Below are 17771 nucleotides of genomic sequence, written 5' to 3' on the forward strand. Positions count from 1 at the left end.
CCGCGGTTTGCCTTCCCTTGGGACAGCGTCTGGGGGCCGGGGTCGGCCGGGGAGGGGCCCTGGCCCTGAAGGAACCGTGGGGAGGGGTTCGCGGATCTCCTTCAAGGGAGATCCTCGTCTCACCGCAGGGTGAGGCGCCGAGAACACGCACCGCAGCACGCCGCCAGCATGTCACTGCCGATTGTCCCTATCTGTGCGTTTTCCCCGAAATCTGTTTTTCTCCAGCCGCTGCAGTAGCTGCCGCACCGCTCCCCGCAGCGCCAGGCCGGACCGAGCCACGGGCGCTGCCGGAGGCGTCTCCTTAGGGCACGGATTGCCAGATACTTGTCACACTTTCATTCACTTTCCTCTTCCCTGAATACTTCTAGATATATTTGCTTTCCCTTTCCATGTTATGTGCCATTTTATCCTCAAACTTCAGAAAGTCATTTGTATATTGGACGAGCTACCAGAGACAAGCTGATTTTTCGTGCATTAGTCTCGTGTGATTACTTCCTTAGTGCATGTTTGCAGGAGGTAGAGGCACAGAACCGCGTTCATGGCTTTACTGACTTCAGCTGAGCTACAAGGATTAACTGTAAACTGAAAGTTGTTTGACTCTCCCTTAGAATAATCTTGGTTAGCACTTGCAGCCTTTAAAATAAATGTTATTCTGAGAAGACAAGGCTGTTAGGTGTCATTTATCCTTCGACATGTAGCTCTTAGCTTGTACATCAAACTTTTATGCTAAGAGGAATTGAGATGGTTTCCCCTGAAAACCCTTTACAGTTTGATCAAAGTAAATTCAAAGTAAATCTGGACATACAGTAATGAGACACATAATTGCAGATTTATTCCTAAAGGGAAAAAAACACTACAGCAATAGTTTACACAACTGGAAATATTGACCCTTACAGAGTAAGTTGCTGAGTGCTGGGGCAGATAAATGCAGTACTTTAGAACTGCCTCTCTCAAGGGTGCATTTATTCTTGGAGTATAGAGATTAAGTAAGCCAGTAATTAATTGAGCCTGTCTTGAATGAGGACTTGAACTGATTTGTCTCCAGAATCAGAACTCAAATTTTGTATAACATGTGGTCATCATTTGGAACTGGGAATAAAAACCAGGTAACTAGCAAATATTAATAATTTATTGTTGTCCAGACAATATAAACCAGTAAACAGAGACAAATCGATCTAAATCCAAGCACTTCTCTCAACTCCCAGTATCCCCTTATATAATAGCAACTAAAAGGATGCAACTTCTTTCTGTTAATATGTTGTGCAAGATACTGAAGATGTAAAGCTTAGTCCAACTGTTCACTCATTGTGATTCTTAGGTTTTGCCATCCTTAGGACTGTTCTCAGACTCTCAGAAAGCAGCAGCTTCATACTTTAAAAAAAAAACCTTTCATTTTTATTTCGTTTTCTTTCTTACAGTTTGGCTTCTGGTAACAACTTTACTAAATGTCCAGCTCCATCATGTTTGGTGAAAATTTACAGCTGCTGAAAAAGGAGTACAAATACTTCAATAAGAAAATAATTAGACTTAATCTCATCCAGACAATGCATCAGTCATTCTAGACAAAACCCCTGCACACATGATATAGACTTTAGGAAAATCAAAGGAACAATCTATAAGGGAATGCAACACATTAATGTGAAACCCCAAACTGGACTAGCCAGCTCTTTATTATTTTTGTATACAATATTTTATGAAAAAAAAATTAAAAATCAGATGTTTAGTCTAACTGCAAAACTTAATGCATATGAAGACCTAATAATGACATGATTACATTTCTGCTTACTATTTTCTGTTTTTTCTTAAGACACAGACCGTAAAAGTTGTTGCTCAGAACAAAGCTACTACATATATTTAAAGATTATTCCTACAAAAAAAGTTTCATCAGCTTCATCAACAGTCATTAGTTTCTAGACATTACCATAGGCCTTCACTTGCTCTCATTGAAGTCAATACCAAGACTCTCATTGGCTTCAAGAGGAGTTAAGCTCTTAAATAATAAGGCAAGGATGATAACTTGTGTGCAGTTAGGAGTAATATAATAGGATTAGAATGCACCTTGAGACTTGTATGACTACATGTAAGTAACACCCACAGAAATCAAACAATGTTTCACAATAAGTCCTGAAATAACATATGTAAAATGATGCAGATTCTTACAATGTGATGTTAATTTGGTAATGAACATGTTCTGAAAACAATATTACCCATAAATAATCAATGTGTTATGAAATTGAACAAAATTTAACTAATAGTAACACATTATTAAGACATAATTAACGAGTATATGTGTGCATACAAATTTTCTCCTTTTATACTAAGCTTCAGAACTCTGTAAACTGTGAGGCATTCATTGTCCTTAACATGGCAGGAAGTTTATTACATCTCTTCATTATTTTATTTTGTTCAGTCCTCTTCCCATCAAACATGCAAACACTGTCATCACCATTTTTGGCTTAACTTCAACCAGATCATCTGGGAGTGCATATATACGAGCACCAATTTTTCGAGCAACTGAAATGGCATACCTTGGAAAACAAGAGAAAATAAACATTGTTATTTTCCTTGCATCTACTAGTCTGCCAAGATTCACAACAAGAACAACAGATTTTAGTAGCAGGATATGCCTGTTCAGTCAGTGTTTACGCTCCAGAAGAAAATGGACATTACTGTGAAGAAAGCATGTATTAGCAATTGTATTGGCAGATGTTTTGCTCCTGGTTATCAAAGCATTTATTTTTGTCAAAAACAATATGGATCATGGCAGGCTATTAATAAACTAATTGCAGTGGAGTGGTGGTAGATCATATCAGCCATGAATTTGAGTTCATATTTTAAATATGCTAGAAAAATAGAATATGAGAATTTATAATATATTCTATTTGAAACAAATCAACTAATATTAGTGTAATCTCTCTCAACAAATCAGTAAGTCGTTCATTACACCATGAAATCCTGCGCTTCCTGCACTTTAGGAAAATACAGAGCATTCATTTAAAACTTACTTAGCATTATTCAATTTGTCTTGGTAAGAAAGATCTTCTCTCTTGACCATTTCTGGACGAACTGCTTTTGGTGCAATGGCATCTATTAAATCTAGGACAGGTAAACTAGTGCTAATTGATTTGTCCTAAAAGAAAAGATTCAAAAGATTAGTATAAAGAAGTTTGTTTTGGTTTTTCTGTCTTCACAATGCAAAAAACCCTACAGCACATCTTACATAGCTATTGAAAAAATAACAGCATCTTTGGTTACTTTATTGCATGAAGGTTTTTTCCCCCCCTTTATGACATCTAATTTATTTTTTGCAATCAAAATAAGGTTCACACTCAGTGCTGGTATTATTACATAAATGGTTTAAATTTATTTAATGAAAGAAACTCCCCCACTTCCCTCAGGAAGGAAGGCAACTTTGAAAGAAGTCCAAGGACCACACTTTCAAGACAACAAAAAGGTATTTACATTCCCCAACTACTCTTCTTTTTCTCCTTTTCTTGTAATGGAACTATTTTCTGCAGTAGTTTATGGCTCACTCTTTTTATAAGAATTTTCCAGCTTGGATGACATCTGAGCTGGTACGAGTAGTCTGCATTTCATATTTACTACATGGACATGTGTTTTCTTCTATTCTTAAAACAGAAAGTGTACTGCTGCAATTATTTCTTCCCAGCTGTTAAGGCAGATAAGCAGCTGATGATGTCAAACTCACCGTCAGCAGCCAGTGCCAGGGAGGTGGCTCTGCTCCTGCAGGGCTCAGCACACAGGCCACCTGACACGTGGCTGCCTTTGCCACCAGGGCAGAACTAGGATTTCAAATCCAGTGAAGTCCCATAGAACCACCACATTAATTACACACTTAAAAATTGTAATGTCGGTCTGCTTGAAGACATTGAATGCATGGGGTATCTCCCCAAGACCATAAGCCAAAAACCACATGTTGGTCTTTTTATTGTTTGAACTAACAGCAATTCAACAGAACTTTGCTTTCATAGTCCACAACAAATAAAGGAGTTATGCTTTCTCTGATGCACAATCTGCTTGCTGCAATAGCCCCAAAATACAGACAAAAGTTCAAATTGTGAAAGACAATATATATAAATGTTGTAAAAAAATCAGTAGTAAGAAAAGCTATACTGAACAATGTCACTTTACATCAGTAGTTCCTTATCTTTATTGGTCTACCACCAATTGAATCACCTTAAAAACATAACGCCACCCAATGACACCCAAAAACTACTGATAGACCAAAAGCAAGATGTTGGGACAGATTCTCTTTGTACTTTCAACTTATTTATACCACCATTATTACCATCTATGTAGAAATAAGCAGCAATCCTTTTTAAGAAGATGAAGGCTTAAGTTACCTTCTAGAGTAAAAAAAATATGTTTTGTTCTATGAAATTATTACCCTTTACCTAATGCTTACCTAATTCAATTTCATAACACAGACAGCTCTCTAATATTTAACTTGCTAAGTTCTTATGTTCCTGTTGTGAACACACACAACTGTTTCAGAGTATACAATGAACCTGTGTAAGAATATTCTATTTGCATGCAAGTGCAATTATTAATCTACAATTTCTAAAGAATGACATTCACACAGCATGACACACCTGCCATACATTAGACTTATTTCGTGTTTCACACTTAAAAACGTGAAGGGAAAGCTTCCTTTATCAATTTGTTCATGTTTGCTGAAGGGGAAAAGCTCATGTTTTGTGCATCTCTGTTGCACATTAGCAGTGCCATCGAAGGCAGAAGATGTTGCTAGTTAACTTGGGCTCCCTCTCCTGGCTCCGTCATGTAAGAGTACAACTTTTTGACCAGCTATTATTAAAACTTGTGTTGGTTTTTCCACCCCCCTATTTCCAAAATTGTTTTTCACGTTTGTACAAGCATGAGAGTGCCTATATAAACAATTTGGAAGATCTGGGACATGCCATGCCCAAACATTGGTGACCCCTTTGAAAGGTTTTGTTGCTGTTTTTTGATGTTTATTAGCTTTGTTTTGAATCTTACAGCAGCAATTATAATTTTTTTGTTTCTTATTAATAGAATTGTAAAATACTTTTGAAGACTCACAGACTGTCAAATATTTCCTTATGTAATTATGATAGCTGATGGGAGAGCCACAGTTAAAGCCAAATTGTTAACAAATTAGGTTAAAAATCCCAGATCAGATTACATGTGGAAAGATGAAAAGTAAATTAATTTGGTTACCTTGAAACTTGTAATTGAAGTTTTCTTATTTGCTTTTGAAAGTGTCTGATTCACCCACTTAATAATAATTTCATCATTTACTTTTTCCCCCTCTCCAAGGTCTGATAATACATTCAAAGTATACCTTTAATAAACAAAATAAGAGTCTGAGTTACAGTGAGTGGTAGAACTTTACTCTGCTAACAGTATCAAGCTACAAGCAAAAGGAAAATATTACTTCAGCACAGTAACAATGCCAAGTACTTGTGTTCATGAGGTACCGCTACCTTATAAAGTATTGATTACTTTAAATCACTTTTTTGGTTGTTGCAGGAATAAAACAACATCCCAGACCTTATAATATTCACTGTTACATCTTCTTTATGTATTTGTTTTACTCAGCACATCATAACTAATTTTACTTTATAAGCTTAAATGGCTCTCTACCATCCAAGTCACTCTGAAAACTGAATCACAACAGTCTGAGAAACAAAAAGCATTGAGTGTTTTGGAACAGATGTAAGAAAATTAACTTGTGGAAAATATTTTCCATAAAATACTCTTTATTTAAATCAATTTATAACTTTTTTTTTCCTGCTCAGTGCACTAGCAAGATTTTGATTTTCTGATAGTTACATTACTATAGCTGTGATGGCCTAAAAAATTTGTTCCCATTTTAACATCTATAGCATACATCGCCTCTTCCTATTTATCCTTCTTTTTTGATTTTTAGAAATATTTAAATTACTGTCTGCTTACAGAAAGCTACATGGAATCAACATGAAATAAGTTGTGTGCTTTTTACTTGCTGAAGGATTTACAATTTTAATCACAGTTTTTAGTATATAAGGTTTCCATTGTCTCTATAAATGGACGTGTACGCATACACACTATTGTGGTTTCAATCACTACACAGTATGTAAAACTACAAAAAAGGTATAAAAGTTTATCTTAGAGAAGAGAGATATTTAGAGACGGCTCTCTAAAATACCTGTTGGGTGAACTGAACACTACCTTTAATTTGCCGTGATACACAGAGACACATATAAAGACACACACAGGTACGTATATATACACATCTATGATATGCTATGCCTAACTTACCTTCTCATCAGCTGCCATACCAAAGCTAAAGTCAGGGTTGGATTACCCTCATTTAGGTCGTGTCCAGCAATACCAACCAGTGAGAATTTGGCTTTTGTCTTCCCGAGTTCTACTGCATAATTGCAATTCTCAATCTAAAAATAAATGAAGACATCTTAATATTTCTCTAGTACAGACCTATAATCTATGTGTATTTTGAATTATTTTGCCTTACTGTTAGATATGGTGACATTTGGAGCTAAAGCAAGATTTCTAGTCTTTCTACACTGTGACTAAAATAACAGTGTTTGCTATAAACACACGTGTGCAAGATTCTGACGATAACCCTTTCTCATACCTGAGAAAACCAAGTTCACTTCCACTAAAGCCAATGAATCAATATATACTTACATCAAAACTGAATTTGGAAAAATATTGAAATATGTTCTTCTTAAACAGACAGTAATTTTTTTCCCCCTCTACATTTCTGACTTCATAACAATCACAAAACTATCTGAAAGCTTGGATTTTGCAAGTCTTGTACAAATTCTCCTGGCAGCATATAAAACTGCTCTGTGAGGAAACACTTGACCATACAAGAGGATCAGACCTGAAACTTTTACTTATGTACCCGAGTTAGCCCCTAAATTAAATATTGCCAAAAAGAAACTAAAATTATATGTGCTGTAACTGCTATTTCTTCCTTGGGATAATATCTGGAAGATTCTTTTTTTTTCTTCCAGGACTGGCTCAGTAGCACACAAATCTAGACAATCCAGATTATTACAAACAGCACAATGGCAGACAGTGAAACTGGAGTGCATGACAGAGTACCTACCCACCTTTTTCATATTACCACCAAGTAATGGATAAGGCGGCTTGTTGATGCGGTTCCAGTCAACTGGCACACGAGTCATATTATACAATTGGAAGATGATTAAAGCATCAGAGAGGTCACTAAAGCAAAGTAAAACAATGTTTAAATACAAAAGCTCATCGTCACAATGAAAGTACTTGACACTTCTCTAAGTGTAATTAAATTGCTGAAAAATTTCAGTCACATAAATAAAAATTCTGTGGAGAAACTGTCCTATATCCTATTGCTTGATTTCTGCCATTATTTACATTAAATTGTATATTTAATTTCATTATTTTTACAAATCTCAGTGAAGTAAGCAGAGCCACTGGTTTTACCAACTTCAATTAAATAATTCCTTTCATAGGGTAGGCATAGATAAAACATCTTAACTAGAAAGTTTTCATTTATTGATCTAATTTTAGTTTTCTCAGAACTTTCCAAAATGTTAAATACTCGTGCTTTATCTGCATCTACAGATGCATTTGCTAAAGAATAATCAAAACCAATACACTCATCTTGTGAAAAAACAATATTAGGAAAAGTATTATTTTTCCTGTTATAAATTGCATTCCTGATAATCCCCTTCAGCTGTTTGCTAACAAATTCTCCATGTTAAGCTCTCTACAGAGGCCACAAAACAGAAACAATGAAACCTAACAGCAAGTATTAATGCAAGCAGATGTTCCCAGTTGCTCCTATGTCTTATCTTTTATTGACAGGATTTGAATCAACTGCTGGCACAATTTGAAGGTGAAGCAATGCAGAAGCATCTAGAAAGCCCTGTGTTTTGAGGGAACACCACGCTGCATAGATTCTTACAGTCTACTCAGCAGACATCTGTCCTTTCTTATAGTTTAGAATTACTGTTTTAAGAGGTTTCTGGTCATTTCATCTGTGATAAGATAAAAATCATGCATTATAAAACACAATTACCTTAACTTTTTAAAAAATGTAATTCAAAGTATGAGTGAGGAGAGCACATAAAAATTTTTAGGTTTTCTAGTATTTCTAGATGATGAGTGGAATATCCGAGTCAGATACTGCCTAATGCGGTTCTGCAGAGCAGTTTTGAAGTTTCTATCACACTGGGTAGAAACCTGGAAATCACTGTTCTAGTAGAAATACAACTTCCCTTTCTTCATCCCTTCTTCTTTTGTCCCCTGTTGCCCAAGGGAAACTAAATTATTGTTTTCCTTTAAAAAAAAAAAAAAAAAAAAAAGCCTTACCTGTATAAATGATTAACATACGGGTTTACACCCAGTGAATTCATCCAGTTTCTAAAAGTCCTTTCTTCCTTACTTTCTCCTATGGTGACAAATATAATTCTATATAAATTACTTGGAGAAAACACTTTAATAAGCAATGTTTAAATGACTCTCATACCCTCCCTCCCCTAAAAAAAAAAAAAAAAAAAAAAAAAAAAAGTTCATCCTTTCCCTAACAGAAGTCTCTACTGGCCAGTAAGGTGAGTCAATCCTACCAAACTCTGAGTCCCTCAGTTCTGGGCACAAGGTCAGAGGCACCACAGGGTATTAAACTAGATTTTTCTGTGTAAATACAATTTGATAAAATACAGAAATAGTTTGTTCGTTATGTTTTAGATAACTAATAAAATGGAGAAAAAAGTTATGATTAATAATAATTTCATAAAACCAAAATAAGTCAAAATTGCATTCAACACTATCTTTAAATCTGTTTGAAACAGCATTTTTTATTAAAAGTTAGTACCAACACACTTATTGCAATTGCATCAAACTCCAGAAACTACAGCTCCACTTCTCTCCACACAGAAGTTCCCAGTGTTAAATTGTGAAGGTCCTTTGCAAAGCAACAGACCTCACCTTTTTAGTCTTTAACACTGGAGACTCAGCAAGGTAGTGCTGTATTGGTTCCATTTGTGAAGCTATTGATGCTGCCAAGAGGGATGGTTATTCTGGCAGTTCTAACTAGCAACTCTGCTTATGAGAAATGCAGAAATGCAGAAAATTCAGTAGGAAAAAGAAAACCCTTCACTTTCCTGATTTAGGATTTTATTTTAATCTATTGTAATAATGAGTTCTCAAACCAATGCTCTTTTTCTAGAAAGTTACAGTTTGGAGTGTATATGGAGTTTCCACATACAACGTTACCTAAATTTTAACAATGCATCTGTGGACAATTGCATGTGAATCAGTGCTGCATAAGCTGTTCTCTCTTACATGAAGGAAGAGCATTTAAGAAAATATTTAGGCTTAATATGTGAGCACATGTAAAAATCTGAGTAAGATTTTTCTTCCGTTTTTTTGTTTGTTCCTTAGAGGATACAGGTACTGAGTTTGTCTAATAAGGTTTACGTAGCATGAAAACTGTCTCATTTAGTACAGCAGTTCTATGTTAACTACAAACAATGGAAGTTTTTGCAAAATGAAGCTCCTGTATAAACATGCGTTTATCATTAGAATTGAAAGAAACCCTCCTTAATATTATTTTTCCATGAAACAGACCTATATCATAACATCAATTTTTAGACAAAGATTACAATTTTTATCTAGGTCTCTTAATACAAAAAGCTCTGGAAAATATATTTATAAAAAATTTAAATTCAGAAATTTCAGCTGTAACTTATATTTTCCAACAGAATAAATTTAATTGAAGAAGTTTCAGCTAGTTTACCAGTTATTTTCCTTTCCAATTATTATGAGATAGATGATATTCATCCTACTGGTATATTTTCCTCCTAATTTATGAATTCTTTCATGTGAAATTCAAACTAGTCTTTGTTTCAAAGATTTACTTATAAAAGTTACCAAAGAGTCACTGATTAATACATGCAAAACAAAGAAAAACACTATTCTTCAAGGTCTTCAGGCAGCCAGCTTTGTTTCACATGTTGTCTTTTAAATTTTGTTGTGGGAATAAATAAGGAATCACATTTTATAACAAAGGTATTTTAAAAAAAAGCTTTTCTCCATTAAAAAGATATATCATGCTTGTATTTGGCTGTATAATTTAAGTTTATAAAGAGTAACTTAAGAGGTTATAGTATTTCGAAGCAAGTCCCTTTTTTTTTTTTTGTTAAATTTTTTAGGTTTACTGAACTTTAAGTTGGTTTGCAATATCTAAAATACTGACTGCAAAGTGCTTTTAGAAATGTGTCCATTGCAAAGACAGCAACAAGATTATTTAATGAACTGTTACTAAACAAAGCATAGCTACAAAAACAGATACTCAGCAACGGCACTTAGACTGAGAATTTTAAAATGCATGCTTAACACTGTTGCAAGAATCTGAAGTAGCCAAGCAGGAGGAAGAGCATGCGAGCTGAGCAGCACCCTTCTGGATAGTGGGAACCCAGCACACTACATTTAATATGCCACTCTAAAGAAATCCCTTTATCATGCAACACATAAGCGTTCGTAAGTTTTCCAGATGGCTGAGAACTGACCAATTTTTCTCTCCATTCTTTTATTCAAAATATACCTTGTGATCCTATCAGGAGCATATCTTCTGCTGAGTGGTGCAGCAGATAGCCAAAATCATTGGAAAACTGCAGAAAGGGGGCAGAGCTACACAAAAGAGAGAGGAGCAAATTTGGTAGTATCCTTTTTATTTATTGCCATCTCTTTCTTTGATATCATTGTACTATGGAACTGAGTAGGGAGTAGCCACAGGGATGGGGTCAAGAATCCAAAGGGCTCCAAATACCTACAATTCTCTCTGAAAGACAACAGAACTCAAGATGCAATTTGCACCCCAAGTTCAGCTGGCCCGAGCGGGAGTAGCAGGCTCAGCAACAGCAGCAGAGGACATGTACACTGGAGGTAATGTGGGTGGACAGAAGTCCCTCCCTGTTCCTCCTCCCCAGATTTCTGTGTGACCTGGACTCCAAACTCTGCTGCCTTCCCCACAAGTGAGAGATTCCTCAAAGGAACAGCAACACCCAGTTAAAGGCTGTGCATTGACTGGGGTCAGGTCTCCCCCCTCCATCCCCTCATAATATCAAATGTTCATTTTGCTACCTCAGTGTACCTGAGGGACATTCTCTCTGTATACGAGTGCATGTCACCAGAGTTGTTATGTGTTATCAGAGCAGATGTCAATTTATGCATCATGTTCGTTGTCTTAAGCCAATGAGAACAGCTCCATCATATTCTGTGGGTGGAGCAGTCACTGAAAAGATGGCATCTAATGCAGGAAAATGAAGATTTTCAGAAATCTCTACTCACCCATATATGCCTAGAGCTTTACATCTTGGTTCATGGGAGGCCCCTACTGGTTAAACCCACAGAAAGAACTATATGGTATTCGACTTACTGCAAGTCCTGCCCCCATTTTATATGCATCATGTTAGGCCTGTGGGGTTTTTTCTGCTCTTTTACTTATGACGGCATATTAAAGCAATAGGAAAATATAAGAACAATGCAAAAATCAACCAGAAAAGGACAGATATGATTAAAAGACTGGGGGGGGGGGGAGAGATGAAAAATTGCAGAATAAACACTTTTATAGAATACAGAAAAGTACTAAATACAGTACCTACATTAGGAGGGGTCAAATCTGCATTTCATGAAGCAAAATAGGAAAGCATTATAAATTATGAGTCAGATTTCAACACTATAAAACTATAAAGAAACAAACATCTCATATTTTATATCACTACGTTGAGAAGACATCAGTAAAAACACAGGATTTTGTGGAAAAATAAATTAACAGAAAAACACATTAACAACATCGTCTTTTGGCTGATATAACTATTTTGATGCTTTAGATCTACATGACACTACAGGAGTTACTATTTGGGAGCAAAGGAGAGTTGTCTACTTGCCTTTGAACAGATAACATTGGCATGACAATCTATCTCTAAAACATACACTGTAAACCGTAAGTTAAATTTGGCCAGTATTTAAAATTACAAAATCATAATCTAGCATTCAGTGATTGTAATATTTTACAAACTGAGCTGAGGCTTTGATCTTGTCTAAATCTTTTATGAAAGTTCAGAAAGTAGTTCAGCTGTTTTTTACCATGCCAATGAAAACTCGACTATTTGACCAAATTTTCAGTATTTGGAATCACACCTGCAACTTTAGGTTCAGAACAGAGAAACTGAACTGAACATATGCCACCTCCACAGAGCTCCTGTATACGTTTCCAAGAGCATACATTTCTAATGAAATTGCAGCAGAGGAAAAGCAGGCCTTTCCTTCAATCATTTGTCCTGGACAGCAGGGGCTGCAGTTACTGGGGATATCACAGCTGAAAAGGGAAAATTACCTCCTGTGCTTTGATACCACTACCACAGCTAGCACCCAGATGAAACTAGAAGAGAAGGATGCCTGAAACAGGAGTGGTCTGTGGGATACAAGATTTGGGAAACAGGGATGCAGCAGAGCAGCCAAATTATGAAAAAAAAGGGGAGCAAAGGAAGATGGACTCACCTAGATGGAAAGGAAACCTGATAGGAACAGTAAGAGGAAGGCAGGAGCAGGCAGTGCAGAGGAATGTGTGAACATTGCTGATGATTCTCCCGAGTGCAGCACCCCTGATTCTCACCATTCCTTTGAGATCAGTGAACAACTGTGAAATACACTGGCAGGAGCTATGCTATTATCCTAGATTAGCTGGTCCACAGAAAGGATAACAGCCAAAGATTCCTACCAGTTAACCCTTTAACTCTAGCATTAGGGTTCTGAACTGTACAGTTAAAGTCCAAACTTGCTGATAATGCTAGGATCTATCTAGGATGCTGATGCAATAGATTAATATAGGTTGTGGACACAAAAGCCTTTTTTTCTTTAATGTTTCCTGTTTTAAAAAGCAACAAACTAATACACATACACAAATATATATATAAACACAATATGTGAAAAGTACTCTAGAAGACTACTACAGTTGCATAGGATAGCACTGCAAATTAGGGAAAGCCGGAATTTGTGCATTAGCTAAAATATAAACGGTACTGAAAGCAGCACAGGAAACCGGAAAGGGAGTAAGACGACAGGTTTTGCTCCTGCAAATGAACAATATTCACAGTAACGGGGAATTCTACTACAGGCTTATACTGAAAGCTAGTGAGAAAGCTCTATATGCTGGTGTTAACACAGGCACCATCACACAAGGATCCTGTAACACAACCTAGAAGGCATACTTAAACAGAAATCACTAATATTCTTATCTCCTCTATGCTCAGCAAGTTGAGTACCTTCTAATAAATTGAGATCGTAAGATGAATTGTCAGGCTTGTGTAGGGCTGGGTATGTGTTAAAGAGATTTGCGACAAAAGCCAAATTGAGTTTAGGGTTGCCTGCAACCACATCAGCTGGAGTTACAAACTGTCTGCAGCCCAATTTATCTGCCTGTTGGAGCATGTATTCAGCCCTCCTCAAGTCATTTTTTTCCTAAAAGAAAAAAAAAAAAAAGATTTGTAATGAATACTAGCATGTTTCCATTCTTTGCTGAATCTTCATTCAGTTTGGCAAATCTTTAAATGACCCAAGCAAGTATCTCCCACATTCCCCCAATGCCTGAGCTAGCTCTTAACAGTCTACAACAATTCGCTTCCCATCTTCCCTTCCCTTTCTTTCAATGCTGCCGGCACAGCATTCCTCATGAATCACAGCAACAGCAACCCGAGGTGTAGTGGTTATGCCTCCATTTGCAGACTGTTGTTTCCCACGTTGCATGTTCTGCTGTATGTGTGATAGGTTCACCATCACTGCTTTAAACTGGTATTCTCAAGCAGAGTAGTTACAGATGATGCCCAAAACCCTCAATAAGAGTTTGAGTGCTTCAGAACGTCATAATCTGCTACCTTTCCTATTTTTGCCTCTGAAGTGTCTTAAGTTAGTAACCTATATATTATTTTGTTTATTCGTCCTTATTATTATCTACATAGAATAAATCAGTTTTCAAAACCACGTAGCCTATACTTTTTGCCTCTAATCTTTACAACACTAGGAGTTAGTATTTGTAGAGAAATTAGTAGTTGAATTACTGTAAGAATAACAGTCAGTAATTCAGCATTGGTACACTCAACCAGAAACTTGCTCTAACAAGTTCTTACATGTTATTGATTGGCTTATAATACATTGCAGAACGTGATCATATGAACTGTAGGAAATTACAGGGAAAAAAATTAACTACTGTCCTTTCTTACTCCTAAAAAAATCCCAAAAGAAAAAGCAAACAAACAAAACAGAGCTTCCCTTAATTAAGGAGTTTGAGAGGACTAAAGCATGTATGCAAACATAGTTTTGCCTGTGGGTTTTCATTACTGTAAGGAATAGTAAGATTCTACTTAAGATTCTGGTTGATATATAGATGTCTTCATCATAGGCAGGCAGTTCAATTCTTGTCTCAAATCCATTCTCAGAATAATCCTTCCAACAAGCCTTATGCAGCAGCTTAGAGAAAAGTGTTTTCACATCTGCCCAGGCTGGTTGTAGACCCTCTATCCCTTTTACAACTTAAAGCTTGATGGTTGCCACACTTTCCTTTCCTGCTGGTTATCGGAAGGGCTCACATGTTATTTCTGAATGCTATTTCGTTTCAGGAGGTATCACAAGGTTTTTGAAGTCTACTCTTTCTCCTTGTCTGAATTCCAGAATAGGAGAATCGAGCAGCACGTTGTAGTATTTATGCTGGAGGACCCAATTGAAAATAAAAAACAGTTAGAGACTACTCCAAGTGAAACATATCTCCCAATTTTAGACTGTAGGATGCATTGTCCTGTTTCAGCAGTGCCCTGGAACTTGTCAAGTTTTTACCCATTTAAACTTTTATGACATTGAGGAATCTGACTGAGCTTTTGTATTTATTACAAAACAAAAGGGGATTCTAAGACAGCCTTGTAACCAGGATGTTGGATACATACATAGAGGTCTCAAGATAATTCCAGTCTATTTTTATGTTTGTGGATACTTACATGAAATCCTGAAAAGTCAATATTAATGGGCAATTCATCAAGGTCATCTCCTTTGGGTGCAACCTGATTTAGCAGGTGGTAGTATGCTCTTGAATCCTGAAACAAGCAGTGTAATATTAAAAATAAAAGAGCACTTATCTAGCTTTTCATAGACATTTACTCTGCTGATAATCCAATTCAAAAGCCATAGAAGTCGAAAGTATGTCACCATAATTTCAGTTAATATAGATGAGGTCATACAGCCATTTTACAAGGTATTTCACATAGAACTTATTTAGCCAGATGACAGAGAAAAGGAATGTCTGCTAATTATTCTGGACAATGTTAGTTAAATTTGTTCTGCTGGATATGAACTAGACAGCTGTAATCAAGATGTTACCCACAAAGAACCTCCAATATGGATCTTAACTTCAGTGGTGGTATTTTATTCCTTCACTATCCTTCCAAATAGTTTTATAAAAATTTCTTTCTTAATCAACGAGATAAATGGAGTTAAAAATGGAGAGCTAAGTGGCTCTTTTAGGATGAATCAGTAGTCACGAAAGAAGTTACATTTATTTGATGCAGTTTTCATTATGCTTCTTGGGTTTTTCCCCACTAAAAAACTAGGAAAACATAAAAACGCGCTAGTTTTAGAAGTATTTAATACTTCTCTTAAATAGCATATAATATTTTATACCATAGTAGCAGCTTTCATACGAAACCCTAGTTAAAAGTTTGCTTTAATAATAGCCTTCTTGGTGGCACTTGAAAACATATAACTAGCAATTAATAACATGATTTTCTTCAATGAAAAGATGTCTTATCACCTTAGGGAATCTTCCTCCTTTGCTTTTAGTTTTAAAAAGCTGGGGTTTTCTCTCTTCACCTGGACAAGAAAAATTATGCAGATCTGCCATGTGCCCCAAGCAACCAGCATGCCTTTCAGTCCCTTTGTGTAAATTGGCACACCAGCAAAGCACAGGGATTGACGGGGGTGCTCTCTCCTTGGATCGAGAATCAGTAGCTACTCCAGACAGCCCTCTGAATAACTGTTATTTCCTTAAGAGGTTTCCTACCCTTCTGTAGTATGCTAGGTACTAAGGGCAATCACCATTAGCAAATATGCACTGGGAAAAGATTTAAAGCCACACACTTCTTCCTTAAAACAAGAAAAGACAGAAAAGATGGGTTTCTGCAGACCCAGGAGCAGGAAGGACAGACAGTAAAAAGGTAACTAATACAATAGTGTGAAATGTCTTAAATCACTCTAATAACAGATCTTAGAACATCAGAACTTCCCTCAACATCAGCTTGTCTGAAATACTTTGGGGTTTTTCCCCACTATGAAACTAGGAAAATACGAGCAACTGAATAGGACATGAAAGATCAAAATAATGCTGTTTCAGTGCTGAAAAATACAGGATGAAAAAAGCAGATGACTACTATTTTTCTAAATACTTCTGATCTGGCTCATTTGTTTCTATGCCTAGTGTGTTTAAATACCATTATGTTCAATTATCAGAGCGATAACTACATACCTTAATGTCTTGGCTGAAGTTACTGATTTTCTGCCACCCTGCATTGGCCAGATGGTAGTTCACCCAGCGTAGCAAGAGCTCTTCGGGGGAAAGCTTCATTAACTGATCTAGTTCTTCCCCTTCATTTAGCAAGGCAATAAGAGCTAAAAGCAAGTTTGAAAGAAAGCTGAAATAATTGCTATTGTGGCCTCAGTTAATTCCAAATTGTGGACATTGCTATGGCTGGCATTACTCTTACCTTCGTTTTTGGAGAGCTCAATATCAGCAAAAAGACCAACTTTAATGATCTGCCACAAGAGTCCTAATACCAAGTGTGGTTTTCCTTCTTGCAAATCTTGTGATCCAATATTGACAACCGTACAGCCAATAGCAGATGCTGAGTTCAGAGCCAGGTTTAGGTTTTCCTATTTGGAATATCATTGTTTAACAGATTTATGAGGTGGAATTCTTAGTAAATTTGTTCATATTACATTTAGTAAGTTTCAGAAGTTATAAGAAATAATGCACTAGTCCAATGGTTTCCCAGTGGTAACCTGCACTTTGGAGACTTCTTGTGAACCACCACATATCTTATCAAAATTTAATTGAAAAGATTATTGACAGTGTTTAATATGGACCCACCAAAAAATCATGGACCACCTTATGCAGCTTAGATTGTTGAGGAATATTCTAATAAAAATATTCTTTGTAACTCGTGTAAGTATCACATGCACAAACTGATAATAGAAACATGTGCAGTATCATCTTTGCTGACACATCATCCTTAAATAAGTAGAGATCACAAAGCCTATTTGGAGGATTTAGAACATGGTATGTTTTAACTTTTCATATTTTAATGTCACAGCCTGAAATTAAAAGTCTGCCAGTCAACTGAGGTTTTTAGTCAGGATTTTTTTTCTTTTTTTCCCTCCTTTGGCTGGTAACTTATGGATCTACTTCCCTTTTCCAGATGTGTTTTCTTATATCCAAACTAAGATCTTAAAAACTGTTTCTCTCAAATATTTTCATTAGTTTATACACAATAAGAAATAGAGCTTCTCATCATCCGTCCAAATCACTCTCCACTACTGAAAATGCACCATCCTACCATACAGTACACATCCATGCAGATACTTTCTGCATTGATAAAATACAACCTGACCAACCACTCAGAAGTCTAAAATTATTTCCTTCAGATACTTAGTAAAGCAAAACAAGACTTGTGAAT

At 36.2% G+C, this 17771-nt stretch overlaps 1 protein-coding gene across 1 annotated transcript in view; it reads right to left on the reverse strand.

Annotated features, from left to right (window-relative positions):
* Positions 1 to 2169: 2169 nt before the first annotated feature.
* PLS1 (plastin 1) overlaps positions 2170 to 17771 on the reverse strand; it is a 23705-nt gene continuing 8103 nt past the window's right edge. Inside the window, exons 6-15 of the mRNA XM_010077012.1 lie at positions 16803 to 16968; positions 16565 to 16707; positions 15045 to 15140; positions 13323 to 13518; positions 8368 to 8446; positions 7125 to 7239; positions 6304 to 6437; positions 5221 to 5344; positions 3006 to 3130; positions 2170 to 2528 (exon numbers count right to left, since the gene is read on the reverse strand). Of these exons, the coding sequence (XP_010075314.1) occupies positions 2393 to 2528; positions 3006 to 3130; positions 5221 to 5344; positions 6304 to 6437; positions 7125 to 7239; positions 8368 to 8446; positions 13323 to 13518; positions 15045 to 15140; positions 16565 to 16707; positions 16803 to 16968 (1314 nt within the window). The 3' untranslated portion in view covers positions 2170 to 2392. The remainder of the gene's footprint in view (positions 2529 to 3005; positions 3131 to 5220; positions 5345 to 6303; positions 6438 to 7124; positions 7240 to 8367; positions 8447 to 13322; positions 13519 to 15044; positions 15141 to 16564; positions 16708 to 16802; positions 16969 to 17771) is intronic.

Source organism: Pterocles gutturalis, unplaced genomic scaffold, assembly GCF_000699245.1.
Source record: "Pterocles gutturalis isolate BGI_N339 unplaced genomic scaffold, ASM69924v1 scaffold15028, whole genome shotgun sequence".
NCBI lineage: Eukaryota > Metazoa > Chordata > Aves > Pterocliformes > Pteroclidae > Pterocles > Pterocles gutturalis.